Raw genomic sequence first — 20,891 nt, 5'->3', positions numbered from 1 at the left:
TCAAATTTGGTGTGTTTGGGCCTTGGAGCAAAGTTGGAGCAAACCACATCACAGAGATGAGAGCATGTGAATTCACTCTTAAGTCCTAACAATGCCACATGCTTACATACAGTGGTGTGAATGTCATATAACTCGCAGACAGTTATATTGTCTCCCTCCAAAACCAATATAATATCATGGAATGTCTTCAGGGCATTATGGAGGACGGTATGCCTGTAATTGAAGAGGGAGCCCATCAGCGTGTTGATCCTTTTTAAAAAGCTTACATAGCACTTTTGGACAGTGTTCCTCTCCTTATGGCAGAAAGTAGGCCTTCACTGCAGGCCAGCTGACATGAAGCCTTGAGACAGCAGGTCATTTACTTAGCCTAAACTTATCTTGTAGGTACATCCCTTAGTACAGCATGATAGTCTTGATCCACATAGTCAAACAATGATTTTAGTTCTTCAGTGCGCTTTGCAGATGATGAGAAGTGACTGTAAATCTTGTTGTACATTTGATGTCTATCTAATAGCCTGACCGAACAGCGCACGCTCTCCAATTTGAGATTGTTGACAATGTTGAGGAGGCGTTTGTGCACCAGTCAACAGTTTGATTGATGTTCGACTCAGCCTATCGACTAATGCTTTTTTGCTCTCCTCTGAACTATTGGACATAAGTTAACAGTATGCCTATGGACATATCCGTTTATTTATTAGGCAGGGTCAAATAAAAAGGCGGGACAGATGCTCAGTTTGTGTGAGGCGGGACAAATGGTAAAATTGCTGTACAGTACAACGTAAAGCGGGACAGGTGGTCACTCTGGTTACCGAGGCAAAGTCCCCTTAAGTTTGTTCTTTTAGAATGAGTGTATCCGTTGGGTTCAGGTTGGTTAACTGACCTGCCTAGTGAAATTTTTTTCTTTAAACTCATTTGTTGTAGCTCTCATTGTATGTCTCTTAATATCTTGTTGATGAATTCTGGGCTTTTAAAGCTATAAGCTAGAATTGGCTAAGATTCTCCACAATTTTAAATACATTTTGCTACTGTCCCCTTCAGTAAAGATAACTACAAGTTTTAGAGATGAGGTTGTGGTATACATCCCTGATTCCCTCCCTCAACACACCAGTTATATATGGGTTGTCCAATAATACTATCCACGAAGGACGTGACAGCAGCTGATTTAAGCCCGGGATACACTGCATGATTATTGGCTGTCCCAAACAAAAGATTGCAATCGTGAAACAATCGTTGCGATTTCTGTGATTGTGGCTCTTCATCGGTGGTCCTATGTCGTACAATGAGAGAGGCTCAAAGACGGCCGTTACCCGGTCTTGCGTCCAAAGATAGCCTACGATAGTTTCTGACGGTGTCAGAAATTCAGCATGATCACCGCACAGTGTATTTGCTGCTACGACCTGTGCGCTGGTACTTGTTTACCACGAGCGCATGCTGGTGACGGTGCACAACTTGTGACGCTGCGGCGCTGCCGCTGAAGCTTCCGTGTCGTCATCGTACAGTCTACATGCCTCTGGTACCCAAGTTTAAACGATCCATGTCGCACAGAGTGATAAGGTATGGATCTTATAGGAGTGTAAAAATTGTGCAGTGTATTCCGGGCTTTAGAGCACTATCATTAGGGGGTAATAATAATAATTCCTTACATTTATATAGCGCTTTTCTTAGTACTCAAAGCGCTTTACATGTGAAAGGGGGGAATCTCCTCAACCACCACCAATGTGCAGCATCCACCTGGATGATGCGACGGCAGCCATATTGCGCCAGAACACCCACCACACACCAGCTTATTAGTGGAAAGGAGACAGAGTGATATAGCCAATTAGTATGAGGGATGATTAGTAGGCCAATGGGCAAGTTTGGCCAGGATGTCGGGGCACACCCCTACTCTTTTTCGAAGGACATCTTGGGATTTTTAATGACCACAGAGAGTCAGGACCTCGGTTTAACGTCTCATCCGAAAGACGGTGCTTGTTGACAGTATAGTGTCCCTGTCACTATACTGGGGTGTTAGGACCCACACAGACCACAGGGTGAGCACCCCCTGCTGGTCTCTCTAACACCTCTACCAGCAGCAACCTGGTTTTCCCAGGTGGTCTCCCATCTAAGTACTGACCAGGCTCAGCCCTGCTTAGCTTCAGTGGGCAAGCTGTCTTGGGCTACAGGGTGATATGGCTGCTGGTAGTTTAGGAACCATTTCCTACATATCACAATCATGATGAAACCCATCAGTGACCGAGTGAATCAGGTAGTGTGAGTCGGTGTAATTGAGTGGCGGTAGGAACAAATTGGCATATTCACATATACTAAATTAACTATCCTATACTAAAGGTTACTTTATTTTAATACAATAAAATTGTTATACAATGGCTATTTTAAGGCACAATTTACTTTATCAGGAACGTTTAGAAATGACATTTTCATGATCAAATATGAGTTTAAAGTGTAACTAAACCCTAAACCAACTTTTTTTAGTTAATGATCTGTAAGAATGATGCTTTATTAGTGCTGTTCGTTGATTTTAGTAACTTTTTTGACATTTGGATATAAAGTGTTTCAATACTGCAATATATGGTGTAAAAAACGTCTGAGTGCTGCCCTCTTCAGGTTGAACGGTGGCTACTGCAGTTGAATTTTCCTATTGGATGTTGGGTCCAAAAAATGACTCGTGACGTAAGCAGGTTCAAGCTCACCACGCCCTTGTTACGATCTCACCACACACTTGGTACGAGCTTAGTTCGTCCCCTCTATCTCCGTTGGGATCTTCCCACTTTTCTTGCATTTTTCAAATATTGCCAGTGGGCGAAGTCAGGCTCTGACCAGGGGTTTAGTTACGCTTTAAAGAATATAATTATTATCTATATAAGATAAACATGATTATCTGTTAAACAATCCCACTCATCAAATAAACTAGACTTCAGGAGTTAAACATGCTCATGCATGGTTCAGATTGTATGGTGTGAGTAAGCGCTCCGAGCACTTTATAAAGTTAAAGAAATGTTCTTCAAATAGAGAGCATTTAGGATAGTTGCTTGTTTTCTGGTGTTTGTTGTCCTGCAGAGTCCTCCAATAGCAAACCAGGCAATCCTAAATGAGGTGTGGGAGAACCCGAGGGAACGGTACATGACATCCATAACTATTAAGATTCAAGCTGCTTTTGTTCAAGTGTTCATTGGCAAACAAACATAGTGTTCCTATAACAAGACCAAAAAGGAAACTGATGTTTCACAGCGCCTTTAGTAAAAATGTTTTATGAGCAGATAAGACCAAGTCTAAATTTTGATGCTACACTGTAAGGTATGGAGAGAAGGGCACTGCACAGTCAAGCCTTACCCAACTACGAAGCATGATGTAAAGACCAAATTTTTTTTGGCCTTTTTATCTCTGTTTTCGTGAAGGAACAATGAGTTAAAAAATGTTAAGACATCTCACCAAATAATGTCAGGGCAACTGTATATGGTACTTAAGCTTAGGAGAGTTTTCAACAAGACAATGACCAAAGCACAGGCGTAAATCAACTGAAGAATAGTTAGAAAAAAGATTCATGTGTTGTTATGGCCAAGCCAAAGTCTTGAAGTTCAACCAAGTAAGAACCTGAGGCATGACCTAAAATAGGTGTGCAATCAAGAAGACCTGAAAATATTGATGGCTGAAACAGATGAAATGGGAAGATTTTCTCTTTTTTTTTGCAAGTCTTAAAAGCTTCAGGAAATGTTAGTGTATGTTGTTGTTGCTAAAGGAGAAAGTTCCTAAATTGAAGTGTTCACTTTTTGCATCCTGCACTGTGAAAGATTGTTCAATGTCTTCATTAAACATTTGAAAACCTGTTTAGTCTGTCAATGTGACCTAATTCCAAAGGGTTCACAAACTTGTTTTTTTAAACTGCTAGTTGCAATTGTAGTTTAAAATGACTGTTGTGTTCCTAAAAGCAAGAAGGTTGTCAATAGCAATAATATTGTTTAAAGTAATTGTTTGAAATGGATTTTTCTCTTTGTGTAGGTCTTCGACAAATCGGCTATAATGTTTGCACTGATATGTAGTGGATAGAGTGTGGTGAGCATTTTATTTCCTGTTCTATTTTATTATTAGCAGTATTATATGCTTTTTTTAATCACATAAAAATGTTTTTCAGAGTTCAGAAAAGTAATCCTTGGACCTCTGGAAGAACATGGCTTAAGGATGGGATGTGCTCTAGCAAGCCCAGTCTTATCCTACTAGACCCTGAACTTTTGATTGAACTATGGAATCTAAAGAAGTTGAAATAGACTCGGAGAGCCTTGCTCATGATATTGAGGAGTTTATTGAGGAGGAGAATCTTGTGGGCATGATGGATTTGCAAGACATTACTGAATCTGACATAAATGAATTGAACACGGAGTCAGATTCTCTGCAGCACACATGCTATGATTCATCCTGGCAAGGAGTAATACATTCAGCTGACCTTGAAGAAGGCAAAACAGGGGATCAGAGACAGTCTAATGGTAGCATGACGCCATGTTACTTGCTTAACCCAGGAGAGAGTGAGTCGTTTGTGGAAGCAAATTCTGACAATGCAGAATTAAACGAAGCTACATTGACAAAAGATAATCTTGTGGATTACTCCGATATTAGCAGCTGCTCTGAAATGGATACAAATCTTGATTGCAATTTAAATTCTTCAGTTGAAATTAATCTAACCCAGCCCAATCAGTCTTCAGAGGATGGAGACCAACATTCAAGTACAAATCAACAGCTGGACACTGTTGGAAGTGCACCTCCAGTGACCATGGGTGAAGGCAAAAGAGAAAATGATAACAGTGAGGGCATTGTTTGGAGAGATGGATCACTTTTCATAAATGTTCAGGATCAGTGTGCTGAAGCTAAAGGCCTGGAAGATTTAAATGGTGTGGTACCTTTGTCAAAGGGTCAGATTGGGGAAAGTGACATCCTTGTTCACGATTCAGATTCTTCTATGGATCAACCCATGATGAGTTTAGATGAATCTGGTAACTCTGAAGAAGGTTCCACTTGTACCTCAAGTAATACAAATATAGAGGCCTCATCTATTTTGAATGCACTTGAAAATAACTGCTCAACTATTGAAGAAGGTTCCACTTGTACCTCAAGTAATACAAATATTGAGGCTTCTTCTGATTCAAGAGGAGATGAAAAAAACTGCTCAACCATTGAAGAAGGTTCCATTTGTACCTCAAGTAATACAAATATTGAGGCCACATCTAATTCTAATGAAAAAGAAAATAAATGCTCAACCACAGATTCATTAAAAGACTGCCAACTGGAAATAAAGAAACCAGATATAGAAAACGCGTCCTTTCAGCCTGAATTTGAGGAGAGATTAGAACGATCCTCCTGTGGAGAAGAATTCATTGGCGGCTGCAATTTAGAAGAAAAATCTGATCCCAAAAACACATCCTCAAAACCTGTATTAGAGGAGACGTTTGATTTTCCTGGCTATGAAAAGTCACCTAATTTGGACGGACAGAAATGTTCTACTTCAATTACTGAACAAGTGGTTGAGCGGAGTAGTTTTGGATTCCTTGAATCTTGTTTTGGTTTAAAAAGCACAGAGCAGAACAATGAGGACTGTTTTAAACAATCACAAGTGAACCAAACTGATGAATCCGACTTTTCAGTAGTTGGGAATATGACCCAGATCCCCAAATGCATTTTGTTTAATGATGCTGAACCACCAGTTCTTCTGAAAGCTGCCTTTGAAAGTAACAGTAATCAGATGGATGAGGAAACCAGTGCACCAAAAGATCCACCGGTGCTTAGTCCCTGCCAAACATCCAAGATCTCTTCAGCTTCCAACTATCCAAATCACTTGAATGAAAATGACAACATCGCAAGCAGAGTTTCTTTATCTTTTAAGACCCAAAAGAGAAGACTGCAGCCTGTTGTTCTCCTTGAGACAACTGAACAGAAGGCTTGTAATGAAAACAATTACCATTGTTTTAAGTGCCAAGAGTCCACACCAACTTTAGATGAGCTAATTGAGCACTCCCATTCTACACATTCTTTGCACAAGGTCCAATATTGTACTACTTGTGAAACTTATTTCACTGGTGACACATTGGCAAACCATTTCTGTGGAAAATTTAAACTAAAGGAGCACCTAAATTCTTCACCTAAATACTCCAAAGGGATGACTGTGGAGAATGCAAAGTTCATATGCATGTACTGTAGGAGAGCCTTTATCCGACAAGGGTTTTATGAGGAACATATGCTGAGGCACAGAGTTGTCACACAACATAGATGTGAATGTTGTGGATTATATTTACCTACTGTTCAAACACTTCAGAGCCACAAAAGGAAAGTAAACTGCCTACCTCTGATACTGGACCCTTCTCTACATTCTACAGACCACTTAAAATCACCTCTGAAAAAGTCAGGAACAAGCCCCTTTGTATTTGACACAGATGACTCCAATACAGAACTACGTGAATGTTATGTGAGTCTAGTAGATGTATGCAAGGAAAAACAGTCACCAGAAAAAATGGATTGCAAGTTTTGTGGGAAGAGTTTCAGACTCCGAGCACAACTAAAATCACACCTTATATCGCACTCGGATGAAAAGCCTTTCAAGTGTGAGAACTGTGAAAGACATTTCAAGTATTCTTGGAATCTTAACAAGCATAAAAGAGAGGCGTGCCCTCAAAGTATCAAAGTCCCATCAAAAAAATCTTTAGTACCTGATATCAAATTTCCAGCCAAGTTCAAATGCCCCATCTGTTTTCATTTGTTTAAGTACTCCTACAATCGGACACGGCATTTGCGTGAACAGTGTCTCAAAGAATACATGAGAAAAGGCAAAGGAAAAATTGGTGGAAAATATCGGTGTCCTTTGTGTAATGACATGTTTACAGTGTCCGGTAACCGCAACAGACACATAAAGAACACATGTCTTAGGCTTAAAATGTATACATCCAAAGGGAAAATTCATGGAAAAAAAGAGCTTGAGGAGGAGATCGCAACCAACAGTGAGGACAAAGACTTGCAACTGACTAAATCCATTCAAAAAGTGGCACGTTACAAATGCACTTTTTGTCCAGCTGCATATTCTAGCAAGTCTGGTTTCTACAGCCACCTAGCAAAGCATAAATTGCTTGCAAATACCAAAAAGGTGACTAACAGACATAACAATGTTGATTCAGGGGGTTCGGACAAAGAATCTGCTGACAAGATTAAAAGTGCTTCTCTTACTTGTCGCTTTTGTGGAAGAGTCTTTACATCAGTACTTATATTGGGAAAGCACTTAAAACTTCATACCGGGAACAGACCTTTTCGTTGTTTAGATTGTGGTAAGAATTTTGCTAGGCGCGCGCACTTGATTGCTCACAAAAATGTCCATAAGCGGAAAATACAGTGTTCAGACTGTTTGGAAGTTTTGCCATCTATTGGAGATTTGTTAAAACACAGACAGTCCCATCCAGAAAGAGGCATGCTAAAGTGCCCTGACTGCCCAATGCAGTTCAAGTTTCCTGTATTTTTTCTGCGGCACGTGACAGTGCATGAGAAAAAACGCAAACCTACGATACCTCCAGAGGGCCAAGCTACACCTGAAAAGGTAGAAGAAACTAACAAAGAAGAGTTCAGGTGTGGTCTCTGCCAAAAAGCCTTCGCTGATTCAAAGGCGCTTAGCGAGCATTGTTTAACTCACATGCCAGATCCTTCTGCATCCAAATGTCAGTTCTGCAAGCGCACCTTTTCAAATAGAGCTGGGCTGATTCGCCACATCCGCCTTCACACTGGAGAAAAGCCATTTCCATGTCTAAACTGTGGAAGACACTTCCATAGAATGGAAGTTGTTAAAGCGCATCAGGAGAAATGTAGAGGGGTGCAACAATTGCCTGTATTACAGAAGTCAAATGCTAAACAAGTAGAGTCTAAAAACACTGTAGACTTTGCGTCAAAAAAGGCCAGCAAATCCTATAATTGCTCATACTGCCCACATTCATTTCGTTTTTCCAGCAATTTGAAATCACATGAGAAAGCCCATTTGGCAAAAACACTATCCCCTTGTCCAAATTGTGGGAAGTATTACAGAAGAAGAAAAATTAAAGATCATGAGCTTATCTGCAAAGGCAAAGGAGTTCCTTGTCGAAAATGTGGAAGAACTTTTAACAAGCAACACTACAGAGATGCTCATGAAAAACACTGTCAGGGTAAAGTATCAAAAGAAACTGGAACAAATGGCAGATTTAAGCACCAGTGTCCACAGTGCTTTAAATATTTAAGATACAGAAGTTACCTCCTGAGACACATTAGAATTCATTCTAGGGAAAAACCATTTGCATGCATGCATTGTGGACAAAAATACAACAGTCAGTCTCGCTGCTTAGAGCATGAGGCTTTGTGTGATGCTCCATCAAAGAAACATAAAAAGGAACACAGTGGTGCAAAGAAAACTGAACAAGTGGTTGCTGGAGTAAAAAATGTGAAAGAGAACAAGGTGGTCCTGCAAGAAAATAGGGGGGAATTAAAGTGCAAATTTTGCACAAGATCATTTGCAAGGCCAAGATATCTACGACGCCACATCCTCACTCATACAGAGGTCAAGCCATATCGATGCAAGACATGTGATGGGTGTTTTTCACGCTATGATCATTTAAAACTGCACCAAAATCGTTGCAGAGGAAAGCAACGACTCGAGGTGCGAATTGTAAAGATGCCTCTGGACAGCGATAATGCAGACTGCCGAAGGAAAACTGAGCAGGAAAACGAGTTGCAGTGCAAAATTTGCTCAAAGCAGTTTTCCACCTCGAGCGACTTGAAGCGACATATTTCCATGTTGCATGTTACTGTAAAACCTTTTCCTTGCAAACGATGTGGTAATACTTACACTACTATAAAGAATTTACAGAGACATAACCTCAAGGTCAAATGCAAGAAAATGTCAAAAGAAAGCATACAGCCAGCCAAAAGCAAGGCGGTTTCAACAGAAAATGTGCAGCCAGCAAAGAGTGATGTTCAAAGCCAACCATGCAGAGAAACATCTAAACTTCTACAACGAATACAAGTGCACTACATGAATAAATTTAAATACCAATGCACATATTGTCCTCGCCGCTTTAAAATGCAGGGGCAACTAAAGGTGCATATACGTCTTCATACAGGTGAAAAACCATATGGCTGTGACAGCTGTGGGGAGCGTTTCATCAGAAGAGACTACTTAAAACGGCACTTGGTTAAATGCACTGGAAAGGCAGAAAGCCAAGAAAAAGTTCTTTGCGACAAGTGTGGTGACCTGTTTACCCAGGATGCATTGCTTAGACACCAGAAGACATGTGTTGTCAGCTTAAAGTCACCTGGATCCTCTAAAGTGGTCAACAAAGACACCCCATCCAAGATTAAAGGTTTCTCCTGCGCTAACTGTAGTGACCGTTTTTTGTTGTTCTCACAGCTTCAGCAACATTTTTTAGCAAAGCATAGAACTGGTCAAGGGTTAAATATTGATAAACGGCAATTGGAATTAAATCCAATTGAAATAATCAAGCAAGAGCCAACTGATGAAGTACATAGCCCTCCAAGTAGCTGTCAGCCACCTGCAGATGAGCAACATGAGAATTCAAACAAGGATCTCAACAAACCTCTTAAATGCTCACATTGCCACATGCGGTTTGCCAATACTGCTGGGCTGGGTATGCACATGCGCATTCATACCGGAGTCTACCCACTTTCTTGCACAAAATGCCATGTTGGTTTTTGGACCAAAAAAACAATGGAGAAACACAAGAGAAAATGTACTGGGCACATGATTGTCAGCAAGAAAAACGAGTCCACCACAGAAAATGCAGAGGAATTGGAATCCGCTCTAGCTGACACAGTGCTAGTATTTAATAAAGGCTCAAATACAACAGGAACTGGAGTGTTACAGACCAGGTTCTCATGTAAAGATCAAGAAAATGGTAAAGAAGACACTGCTACTAACAAGTATCAATGTTCTGAGTGTGATCAGAGTTTCACAGATGGACTTCGACTCATAAGTCATTTGGAAGAACATGGTCGTGAGGATCAAGTGCGCAGATCAAGCGAATCACACCGATGCCACATTTGCAGTAGAGTCTTCGGCCAAGCTGGTTTACTTCAAAGGCACATGAAAACCCAGCATGAGTACAAAAAGAAAAATATCTGTCCAATATGTTTGAAAGACTGTCGTTGTCCCTCTGAGTTGGAGGTCCATAAATCGTGTCATGACCCCAATCGTCCTTTTGTCTGTAGCGTATGTGCATTGAGATTTTGGACCACTAAAGCCATGAGTATTCACCAAGGCCTTGCTCATTCGATCAAAGAGCCAGAACCTGAAGTATTCAAATGTCATCCATGTGAAAAAATTTATACAGTTAAAAAGTCATACATAAAGCACTGCAAATTGAAACATAAAGAGGATTCAGTGACAACATCTGAAAACAAATCATCCGTTAATCAAGAGTCAGAAAAAGAAGAAACCGACTCAAATTTCGAAGATGAAGATAACAGTGATGATGATTCTGATTCAGCACCATACTTTCCTTGCCATGTTTGCGGTAAAACGTTCTTAACATCAGAAAATCTTGAGGATCATCAAAGGTGCCATCTTGGTGAGAAACCTTTCGAGTGTGAGGAATGTGGGAAATGCTTTTTTCAGTTAGTAAATCTGCAACAGCATCAGCGAAGCCATAAGTCTGAGTTTCAGTGTCAAATGTGTGGTAAAGGCTTTGTCTCCTTCTTTGCTCTGCGTAAACACAAACAATCGCATGTCAGAAAACCATCTCATCGCTGCACAAAGTGCCACTTGAGCTTCACTCGCTCAGCAGAACTAGCAGAGCACATGGTTACACACCGTGATGAAAATTTCCCATGTGATCTTTGTGACGAAACATTTTCATGCAAAACAAGTCGGGCAAATCATCGCAAGATGCATACAGCCCAAGATGAGGAGCTCCCTCCTCTGATTCCACACAATGAGCCTCAAACAAATCAAGTTACTTCTGCTGGTCCCAGTAGAAGCCTTGTGACAAGTAACATTGGGCAGTTCAAGTATCGTTGTGGAATTTGTCAAGTAAGATTTCCAGATCCAGAACAGCTCTCTGAACATGGGTGCAATCCAGCAAAAGAGCGCCCCTACTCGTGCCCTGAATGTAACAAGTATTTCTTGCACGGTTCTCACCTCAAAAAGCATCAGCTTAGTCATCAGTTATCGGCACGGCGTTCTTATCAGTGCAATCGTTGCAATATGAGTTTCAGCTACCACCATCATTATCTTACTCATTTACATAGTCATGGGGATAAGGAGGCACCTGAGGACACAGTCATTCCTGGCCGTGAAAAGATGATCCACGTTGACAGTGCAAAGCGTGAGAAAATTTACCAATGCCCAATATGTCCTGAGAGTTTTTACCAAGCCTTGGATCTGGCAAATCACCTCTCGGTTCATTCTCACATGTGCAGTGTTTGTAATACAACTTTTCCCACAAAGGAAAGTCTTGATGAGCATGAACAATGCCATTTGACTGCTGCTACACAGTATGAATGCACCGAATGTGGTGACAGTTTTCTCGGTAGTGATGCTTTTCGCAAACACCACTGTAGTAATCGTAAAATGCCGTTTTCGAAGAAGCACACCTCGGAGTCATCCGTTTCCTCCTCCCTCAAAAAGCAGCATACTGAGAGACCATTTAAACGTGGCGAGGAGGAAGAGGAGGAGGTTGACGTTGGAGAAGACTTCATTAAATGCACCATTTGTCAAAAACGGTTCTCCTCCAATAGTAGTTTACAGGAGCACCAAAAAATTGAACATGCAGAACGTCCTTTTACTTGCCTGGTCTGTGGGAAATGCTATACAAAGAAACGGTACCTCACACAGCACCAGCAAACACACAATGAACGGCCTTACCGATGTGATGTGTGCCCAGAATCCTTCAAAACAGAAACCGCTTTGATATCTCATGGAAAAATACATGACACAAAAAGGCAATACCGCTGCTCAATATGCAACAAAGCCTACCTGACGTCCAATGATCTTAACAAACATCAACAGAAAAAACATGCTGAACATCAGACCTTAAATAAGGACAATGAAGAATTCCGGTGTGATATGTGCTGCGAATCCTTTAGCATGTTTTCTCAGCTGAAGAAACACCAGGAAACCCATGTGGGGCAAGTCGTCTATGAATGCACAGAGTGTGACAAAGCCTTTGCTTTTCCAAGTCTTTTGGAGGAACATCAGATGACTCACACTGTTTCTCCAGAATCTCTCCAGACCCAACCGCCAAGCCATTTCCCATATCAATGCCCAGTAAATGAATAAAGGGCAGGTTATTGATGACCACCTTTCCTGCAATGCAGGTTATTTAAAATCATTCAGTTTTCTGAACGTTATTTACAGATCAATTGTACATACATTGCATTGTTCGTTTTACATAGGCCCAAGTGCTTTTATCCCCTTTGAAATATAACGTTGGTGTTTTACCCTAGTTCTGAATCAGTCTGTTAATGTTTATATAAGTTGTTCTACAGTTCTGTGAACTGCTCCGTAGTTTTTTCTGTTTGTACAGTACTCAGACTGAGTTGTGTATATTTATGCAATCTACATGATTGATGGAACTATAGGTATATTTGCATGATCAAAGTACTATAAGAGATCAAAAATGCCCCAGGCATTATGTACAGCTTAAAATCCTGTCTTATTTTTCATCAAGGGACCTTTTGACCTTGTTACATTTACCATGTGTTTTAGACATCCTTCAAAAATGGTTAACGATTTCAGAGTAACTTTTATATTGACCGGCTTATAAACATTTGAGGTCTAATGGTTTGTGATGACATTAATGTTGTATAAATTCTTTTTTTTTTCACAATGTTATTCAAATGAAGTCTCACATAAAAACTGCTTTTCACTAAGACCTTTGTAAATGACACATTGTAGCCTTTTCTTATGAGTTTAAAACAACGTTAGTGCTTATATATGGTTATAAAAACCTGATTAGTTTAGTTTTACTTTTGTATTATATGTTGAGATTTTCTTCAACGAATAACAAATAAATCCTTTACATCTACTTTGTGGTTGTTGCACACATTTCTTATAGTTTTCTATGTTTAAAGGTAATGTCATAATGATCCATATTTTGCACCCATTTCAGGTGGTATTAGCTAAGAAACTGTATGTCATAATAAAACTACAATTAATTGAATTAATGTAAAGTATTATTCCATGTTTTTATATTGTCTGAAGAATTTTACTACCTTGCAATTATCTTGCTAATAATAATTCTACTTTTAATTCTGACTTTAAACATGTACAGCACACATCTTGTCCATTTAAATTTTTCCAATAACAAAGTTAGAAAAAATAGTGAGCATTGCCATATGGCAACACTGAAACCAATAAAATTTTACTGCATAGTGAACTGTTCGTGCCCTTCCATGAACCATTTGCATTTTATATTTTATTTCTATATTGAAAGGGAGAAATACAAATCAAATTTGTTTTCATTGTATCACATTTTCTAAATTCCAAACTGAAATCGACTGTGTTATATACAACTAAGTTAATAGAAACTATTTATCTTGTACAATATTGAAAAAAATGAATGTCACTATAACCTTTAATTTAATCAGTGCAAATCTATAAAATGCCTTTAGTGAAATAAATATATGCTTGTGTTGTACAACCAATTCAAATGAAAATGGTGTACTCCGTAATCATAATACATAAAATGTCATAGCAAAGACATTTCAAAGGAACCACTAAACAGTTAGCTATACATATTCTTCAAAACGTGATAATATAATGTATCATAAGCTTTTTTGGAGGGAAAACAGTACAGGTCCCTCACACCAGTTGGTGGCGTCCTTTGCCTTTTACTGCTCTAATAGAGCGGATAACCTGAGCGCGCGTTTAAGCATACTGCCCTCTATAGTGCACTGTTAAAACGACATCTATACGGACTCTTGCATGAGGAGTGTTTTCCAGATTCGAAATGAATACCTACTTACAGTAAATGCATACTAGTTTGCGAGTCGTACTGATTCAAGGTGAGTGTAAGGCAATAGTGTCTTTCTATACTAATCATTCTTATCAACTCGTACAAACAGTCAATTTCTGCGGTCTAACGTAAATGTAAAGATGATGCGGTTGCATGCAAGCAAGCGACATGTGCGGCATTAACATAATCTTCATGCTGATGTATACAAAGCATCTTAAACATGCTTTATTCGCGATGATGTTTTACAGGTGAATTAATGTCTATAAAATGCTAGTGTGGTGAGCATGCTAAATTGGCAGCAGTCAGTGCAATGCTTGTCGTTAGCGCAATTGTTGTCACCTTTGGTCGCTCTGTGTTACTAATGCTTCAAGTTAATTCGACTTGTGATGAGGAAAAGCGTGCATGGCATTATTGTAAGTGATTTTTAGTTGTTGTAAAGGAGCCTCATTTAATGGGGTATTTAAGAAAAGCGGTAGAAGGGGAAGTGGCCAGGCCTAACTAAATCGAAGCATGCTATGGTCACTGTACTGTTAACTAGCGCCCATTGTGGTTACACTTAAAATGTTATTCTGTTACCTGAATTAAGTAAACACTGCATTTTATTACTAGTAGCGTATGTAAATACTGTTCTCATCGTTTACAGAGTACTGAATGTTGTGATTGAAATGCAATGTAATAGCCAGATTACACCCTGCTGTGATTATTGTTGTGTGGTTTTACATTTAGAGAAAATGGGGAAAAATGTGCAAATGTGCAGGTTTACATTAGTTTTTACAAAGCCTAAAAGTTCTTTTTTTTTTACAATGACTGTAATGGCAAAGAATAGATGAATATAAAGCAGAAAATATAAATATTATGTTAACACTTTACAATAAGGTTGTATATGTTAACCATTAGTTAAAGCATTAGCTAACATGAACTAACAATGTAGACAAATATGTCCACAGAATTTATTAATCTTAGTGCATGTTAATTTTTATAGGAGACTTTTTTTGCCAGTTTAAAATGACTAAAATATAAAAAAAAGGAAATTAATCAAACACTCTTAAATTGACAAATTAATAGACATGTTAGTTTAAATGCATGCTTTAAAATGAAGATGAATGGATCAATAAAACTGTGAATTTTTAAATTGAATAATAAATAGATCATTTTAAAACTCTTTATTTAATTCATAATTTAAAACATAGATAAATAAAATAGTATATTATTAAGTAAATTAAATGGTCATGTTAAATTAAGGTTTTTTTCTCTCGCTCTTTAATTGCCAATTGATTTTCTTTTTCCAATTCAGTGGTGGCCGGTGACTTCTTTTTTCAAGGGCGCTCGATGCTAAGTCCGTCACAACATTTCCTTTTTTCAAAATATGTGCCCTCGAGAGATCCTGTGTGCATCACGTGTCTTGTCAAAATAAGTGCCTGCTGCAGACGCGTCTAAAGGGTTTATGATGAAAGAGACGCTCGCGTTTGCTAGATACTCACATAATCTCATGTGTAATAAGAGTTTACTGTTAAGGGAGTGTCTTGTGTGTATTTCCTGAACGTGAGCGTCTCTTTAATCATAAACGGTTTTGACGCTTGTGCAGCAGGCACTTATTTTGACAAAACACGTGATGCACATGGTTTACATGACGCAACAAACACATATTTTGAAAATGCAAGCAACCCACATGACACTCCGAACACTTATTTTGAATTAGCTCCCCTCGGATGAGCATTCACGAGCCGCCACTGATCCAATTGTCAGTCGGGTCAGAAAATGCTATTGGACAGTACACATGTGGGAGCAACCAATCAACTTTCAAGTCAGTTTTAAGATACACCCCTTCTCCAATGTGACATTAAAGGCAAATGTAAATGTTATTGGTCAGTATGAAAGATCTACCATCAACGTGAACTTTATACTATGCGCATGGCACATACAAGGTTGAGTGGCAAAAGAACCATACAATTTACTTTGTACACTATTTATGTAAACAAGCACACATAGAAATAATTTACTCAATGGCAATAGTCTTACATATATTCTACATTATTCAACCTGAAAGTAGAGGTCTGTAATCCAAACTGGCTGTTCATTGTAGGCTTTAAAGGGGAATTCTGTTAAAGAAAATATATCGCCTAGCAGTGAACTTTGAGCTTTATCATTTTGCAGGTATTATTTATGCTCTTAACAGAAACATTACACACTAACTAAAGTTTGAAAATGGGATCAGGTAGAATGGGACCTTTTAATCAGAAATAAAATGTGTACACTTATGTATTACACCATAAATGCAACACAGTTTTTCATGATTTACATTTTTTGTCTTATGTTGTGCCACTAATTTAGTTCATATGCTTTCTTTTATAGGGAGTACTCAACAATATCAGAGAAATGCTTGGACTTCAAGAAACCATGTCGGCTGGGACCACCAAAACCTATAGCTGTGTTGCATGCTCAGCTACTTTCCAGAGTTTGGCATCACTTCTGGTACACCAAGCATCTCATGCAAACGAAATCCCTCATCAGCCGATGTCAATACAGCCTACTTGTGGCAACTGTGGAAGCTTATTTGCAAGTGCAGATCTCCTTGAGAAACACCACTGCATGGTGGTGCCCCCTCCTGCTTTTCAAGAGTTGTATATCTGTGAATGTGGTGAGGGGCTGGATGATTTATCTTGTCTCGATGAACATAGAAAGTCACACAAGCAAGATGCGCAGGTCAGCTCGAATCTGGATAGTAATCCTGAACCCATAAGCTCGGAAATTGAGCCAGACAGCAAAACAGACTCCAGCCGCCTGGCCTCTGGCCATGTTTCTCCTAATCTGTCACTAAACCCTTCTAATGAAGAAACAGTTGTGAAAAATGCATTTTCTGAAGCTGAGGTGGTTTCAACTACAGATGTAACTGTATCTGTGGATAAAAATGCCTCAATTGAGGAAGATCAAAATGTCTTAAACCCACACGAGTGCTCCTTATCCCACCCTGTGATGGAAGAGCAAGAGCCTGCCCTTGAGAAAAACTGTGACACTTTAGAATCCTCTGCCACATCAAAAAATTATGAGCATGACTATGAGAAACCTCCAGATTCATATAAAGATTCCGATCAAATTAATAAGAAATCAATCCTGAAGATACTAGCATCTGCCTACATGAGTCATAGACAGCCAGCCCCTGTACTAAGCAAGAGAAACCTTCCTATCAGAAAAGTTTCACCAAGGGCACCCATGCTGGATGAAACACCTATAGCAGTGTTAAAGCCTGAGACAATGGAGAATCAATCTAAAGCAAAAAATGCTGAAAAAGTGCCCTGTTCCCCGAGCACTCCTTCATATGTAAAAACTGGTATGTTGTCTTCAAAAAAGAAAAAAAAGATTATATCCGTGACGCAAACTCTCTACCCTGTGGTGTCGCTTGAGACGCGTCAAAAGCTTTTTGGCAAGGACAACGTGGAAGGCAGACATAAGTGTGGCATCTGCCGTAGGGTTTTCAAGGACAAAGACAGCTTAATAATGCATCATGCACAGCATAAGAAAGAGAGAGTTAAATTTTGTCTTCGTTGCCAACAATTTGTGATCTGTGCTGCAGAGAATCACATCTGCCCTGCTAGGTTTGCCGTAAACCGTCAACATGTACCTATTGCAGTAAATAGGACTCCGACAACAAATACAGCAACACCGCCACAAAGACGGTTCCACTGTTCTAAATGCAAGCGTAGCTACGTGTGGAAGCGCAATCTCAAAAGGCATAACTGTAGGCCAGAAGTGATAACCTCTGCCACTGTAGACAAGCAGGATGATATCAAACTCCAGAGCTTAAAAAATGATTCCAATAAAAGCGTGCAAAACTCAGAAAAAAATCCAACACAGACGCATCATGTTGGGGTAGGCACAGATTCTATAAAGACTGAGGAGCAGAGCACAGAGTTTTCAATAGCGGGGAAAAATCTGACTGCGTCTTCATCTCTAAAGCCAAAGGATTCGATGCATTCACCAAAATCCTTTGCTTCCATCAACTCCAAACAAAATGAATCAACAGAAACAAAAACAGTAGAATTACCAGCCAACAAAGTTGGAATGGAGGAGGAAAAAGATTCATTTGGGGAAAAGCAGTGGACCATGCCATTGGATGATGCCGAAATTGATGTTCTAGTTGATGTAGATCAAGAGGACCCAGATAATGAGGACAGTTTGGAGGATATGGTTAAGGAGGACCAAGATGAAGATGAGGATGTTGTTATTGTAGAACCTGGTAATGACAAGAAAATGGGGTCAGTGTTACTAAGTAATGGCTTTCAGGTGCATGTGTCCGGTGATGGTGTGAAACGGTTTGTGTGCGCCGGATGCAAGAGAAGCTACTCTCGTCGATTCAGTCTGATGCAGCACGTGAGGATTTGTGGAGCAAGCAAGTTAAAACAGCAAAATTCTTTTCAGAAAAAATCATCTGGTCGTCCTGCACCTGAGAAAAAGTTTCCATGTCCTCAATGTGGCAGGTTCTTCAGCCGCAAAGATAACATGAACACGCACAGACAAATATGCAAGGTGAAAACCCCTAATCCCCCAGCTGATCCCCGAATTGTGGAGAGCAAACCGCAAGCAGCTCAGGAAAACCTATTTGTGTTGTCGCCAACTACAGAAACCCCGGCAGTCAGACAGGAGAGCAGTCGAAGTAGCAGCAGCAACTGGGGTATTATGTCACTGCCGTCCGTGCTCCCGAGAAGAGTTACTTGTGAATGTGGAGCCTCTTTTACTTGTCCCAGACTTCTGTTTGAACATCTGCAACACCATGCACAGGAGTCCTACATTTGTCCTCACTGTGGTGAGAATTTGCAATCGTGGATGGATTTTGAGGCACATCAACAGATGCACAAGCAATCTCAAAGCCAGGCAAGCGAGCAGCCTCAGTCTCACCCTCAGTCATTTAACCGAGTGACCCAATCACATGTTCCAACTAAGCAGCCTCATCCTCAGTCATTTAACCAGGTGACACAATCACATGTTCCAACTAAGCAGCCTCATCGTCAGTCATTTAACCAGGTGACACAATCACATGTTTCAACTAAGCAGCCTCACGCTCATTTATTTCACCAGGCGACACAATCGCATGCTCCAACTAAGCAGCCTCACCCACACTCATTTAACCAGGTGACACAATCGCATGTTCCAACTACGCAGCAAACGCGTTCATTTTCCCAAATGCAACGGTCACAGGTACCTACTGGGATGTCTACAGGTTTTCAGGCATCACAGCCATCTGCACTCTTACCACCGAAGAATTTAAATCATGGATCTTATCCGCAAACACAGACGTGCCCTAAGTGCCAAAAGACTTTTGCAGGTCGCCGTTCCTTGCTAAGACACCAACGGTTGTATTGCAGAGGCGATGCTGCAGGTCAGGGGAAACAGTCGGTTCACAATCAAAGCAATACCAGCAATCATCTTCGTTGCCCAGTTTGTGTTCGTTGGTTCAGTTGTCTAGATGGGCTAAAGAGGCACTTGGTCTCACACAGCAGGCAACCCGTTGCCATGTTGTCGTGTCAGATTTGTGACCATAACTGTCCAAGTGCTCAGGCACTTGAGGAGCATAAAAGAAATGTTCATAAAATAAACCAAAATCAAATCCTGCCAGTGAAACAAAAACAGGAACAGTTAGGCCAAACGAGTGCACAGAGCAGGCCACCCACTGATTTTCAATGTCACATTTGCCTCCGCTATTATCCGAAGATTCAGTCGTTGAAAGATCATGTAAGAAAAGTTCATCGCATAAAAGTGACAAAACCAACTAATTTGAGCATTACAGACCCGAGCCGTTCTGGGCCATTCCAGTGTCAGATCTGTATGCGTACCTATCCCACTATAAAATCCTTGAAAAACCACAGAAGGAGAGTGCATCATATTGTGGGTGGTGTCTTCCAGTCGGCAAAAGGAACTGAGCCTAATTTCACACCCGGTCATTTTCAATGTCAGATCTGTTCTTACAGCTTTCCAGATATGAATTCTCTCCAAAACCACAAAAGGAGGGTCCATCGTCTCTTTGGAGGCCTTGAGCTAGTAAAGGGAATTGCACAGCAAAGCCAACCCAATCTATACAAGTGTCAAATATGCCAACGTGGCTATCCTGACTCTGTGTCTTTAAAAAATCACAGGAGAAGAGTTCATCGCATTTTAGGTCCAGTCCCTCAAACAACGACGATGACAACAAATGACACTATAAAGGCTGACACTATAAAGGCTGACACTATAAAGGCTGAAACTATAGAGCAGCAACATTCAGATACACTTTTACAAATTAAGCCTTACCTGTAAATAAAGCAAGTTGAGCTTTTTTTCTTTGATAAGGTGATCACTTTACTTTATTGCTATATACCTATGTCTTTTGGATCCAAATACTAGAAAAAAGTTACATTTGTACAGTATTCTCAGCATACAAGGAGAGCACCTGTTGGTACATAATAAAAACATTCTGAAGGGTAGTTAAAAGATGAATCCATTTGAAAGTAATTAAGTAGTGTTTCATATCTGTTTGGAAGTCTTATAGTTTAATGGTTTGTAACTTACATGTTCAGCTTCTTTTCTCTGTATTTTATGAAATAGCCTATATAGCTTTTTTTATCTTGAGAAATATTTGCAGAATACACTGTACGAACTGTAAGATAGTAATGTAAATAACTGGTTTTAGGTAGCCATCGTGTATTGTTAGTGTTCTGTAAATAGTATGTTCTGATGTAATCCGGCTGTATGTTGCATCAATAAAAGGTAATGGCACCGTTCTGTCTTCAGTTCACTAGCAGTCATTATCAATAATCCTTTAAATGTGTTAGGATATTATGAACAAGTGAGTAAAATGGGGGAATTGAAAGGGAGCTAAGTCAACAAACGATAGAATTTTAAGCAATTTGTAAACTTTTTAAACATTGTAAATTAATGTTCAATGTGGTCTCATTT

At 39.8% G+C, this 20,891-nt stretch overlaps 2 protein-coding genes and 1 pseudogene across 2 annotated transcripts in view; 2 read left to right on the top strand and 1 right to left on the bottom strand.

The window, feature by feature from the left end:
* Window positions 1–13,034, top strand: part of znf1035 (zinc finger protein 1035) — a 30,922-nt gene extending 17,888 nt beyond the window's left edge. The window contains exons 4-5 of the mRNA XM_065260947.2: window positions 3,997–4,050; window positions 4,130–13,034. Coding sequence (XP_065117019.1) covers window positions 4,238–12,286 — 8,049 coding nt within the window. The 5' untranslated portion in view covers window positions 3,997–4,050; window positions 4,130–4,237 and the 3' untranslated portion in view covers window positions 12,287–13,034. The remainder of the gene's footprint in view (window positions 1–3,996; window positions 4,051–4,129) is intronic.
* Window positions 2,064–2,180, bottom strand: LOC135728070 (5S ribosomal RNA; annotated as a pseudogene).
* An 863-nt stretch (window positions 13,035–13,897) lies between the features above and the next one.
* On the top strand, window positions 13,898–20,725 carry LOC135727691 (uncharacterized). The gene is made up of 2 exons (XM_065245650.2): window positions 13,898–14,013; window positions 16,317–20,725. The coding sequence occupies exon 2, from the start codon at window positions 16,341–16,343 to the stop codon at window positions 20,250–20,252; it is 3,912 nt and encodes a 1,303-aa protein (XP_065101722.2). The 5' UTR covers window positions 13,898–14,013; window positions 16,317–16,340; the 3' UTR covers window positions 20,253–20,725.
* The last annotated feature ends 166 nt before the right edge of the window (window positions 20,726–20,891 follow it).

Source organism: Paramisgurnus dabryanus, chromosome 13 (assembly GCF_030506205.2).
Source record: "Paramisgurnus dabryanus chromosome 13, PD_genome_1.1, whole genome shotgun sequence".
NCBI classification, from domain to species: domain Eukaryota; kingdom Metazoa; phylum Chordata; class Actinopteri; order Cypriniformes; family Cobitidae; genus Paramisgurnus; species Paramisgurnus dabryanus.
The sequence above is the reverse complement of the archived record's forward strand: the minus strand, read 5'-3'. Positions and strand labels throughout refer to the sequence as shown.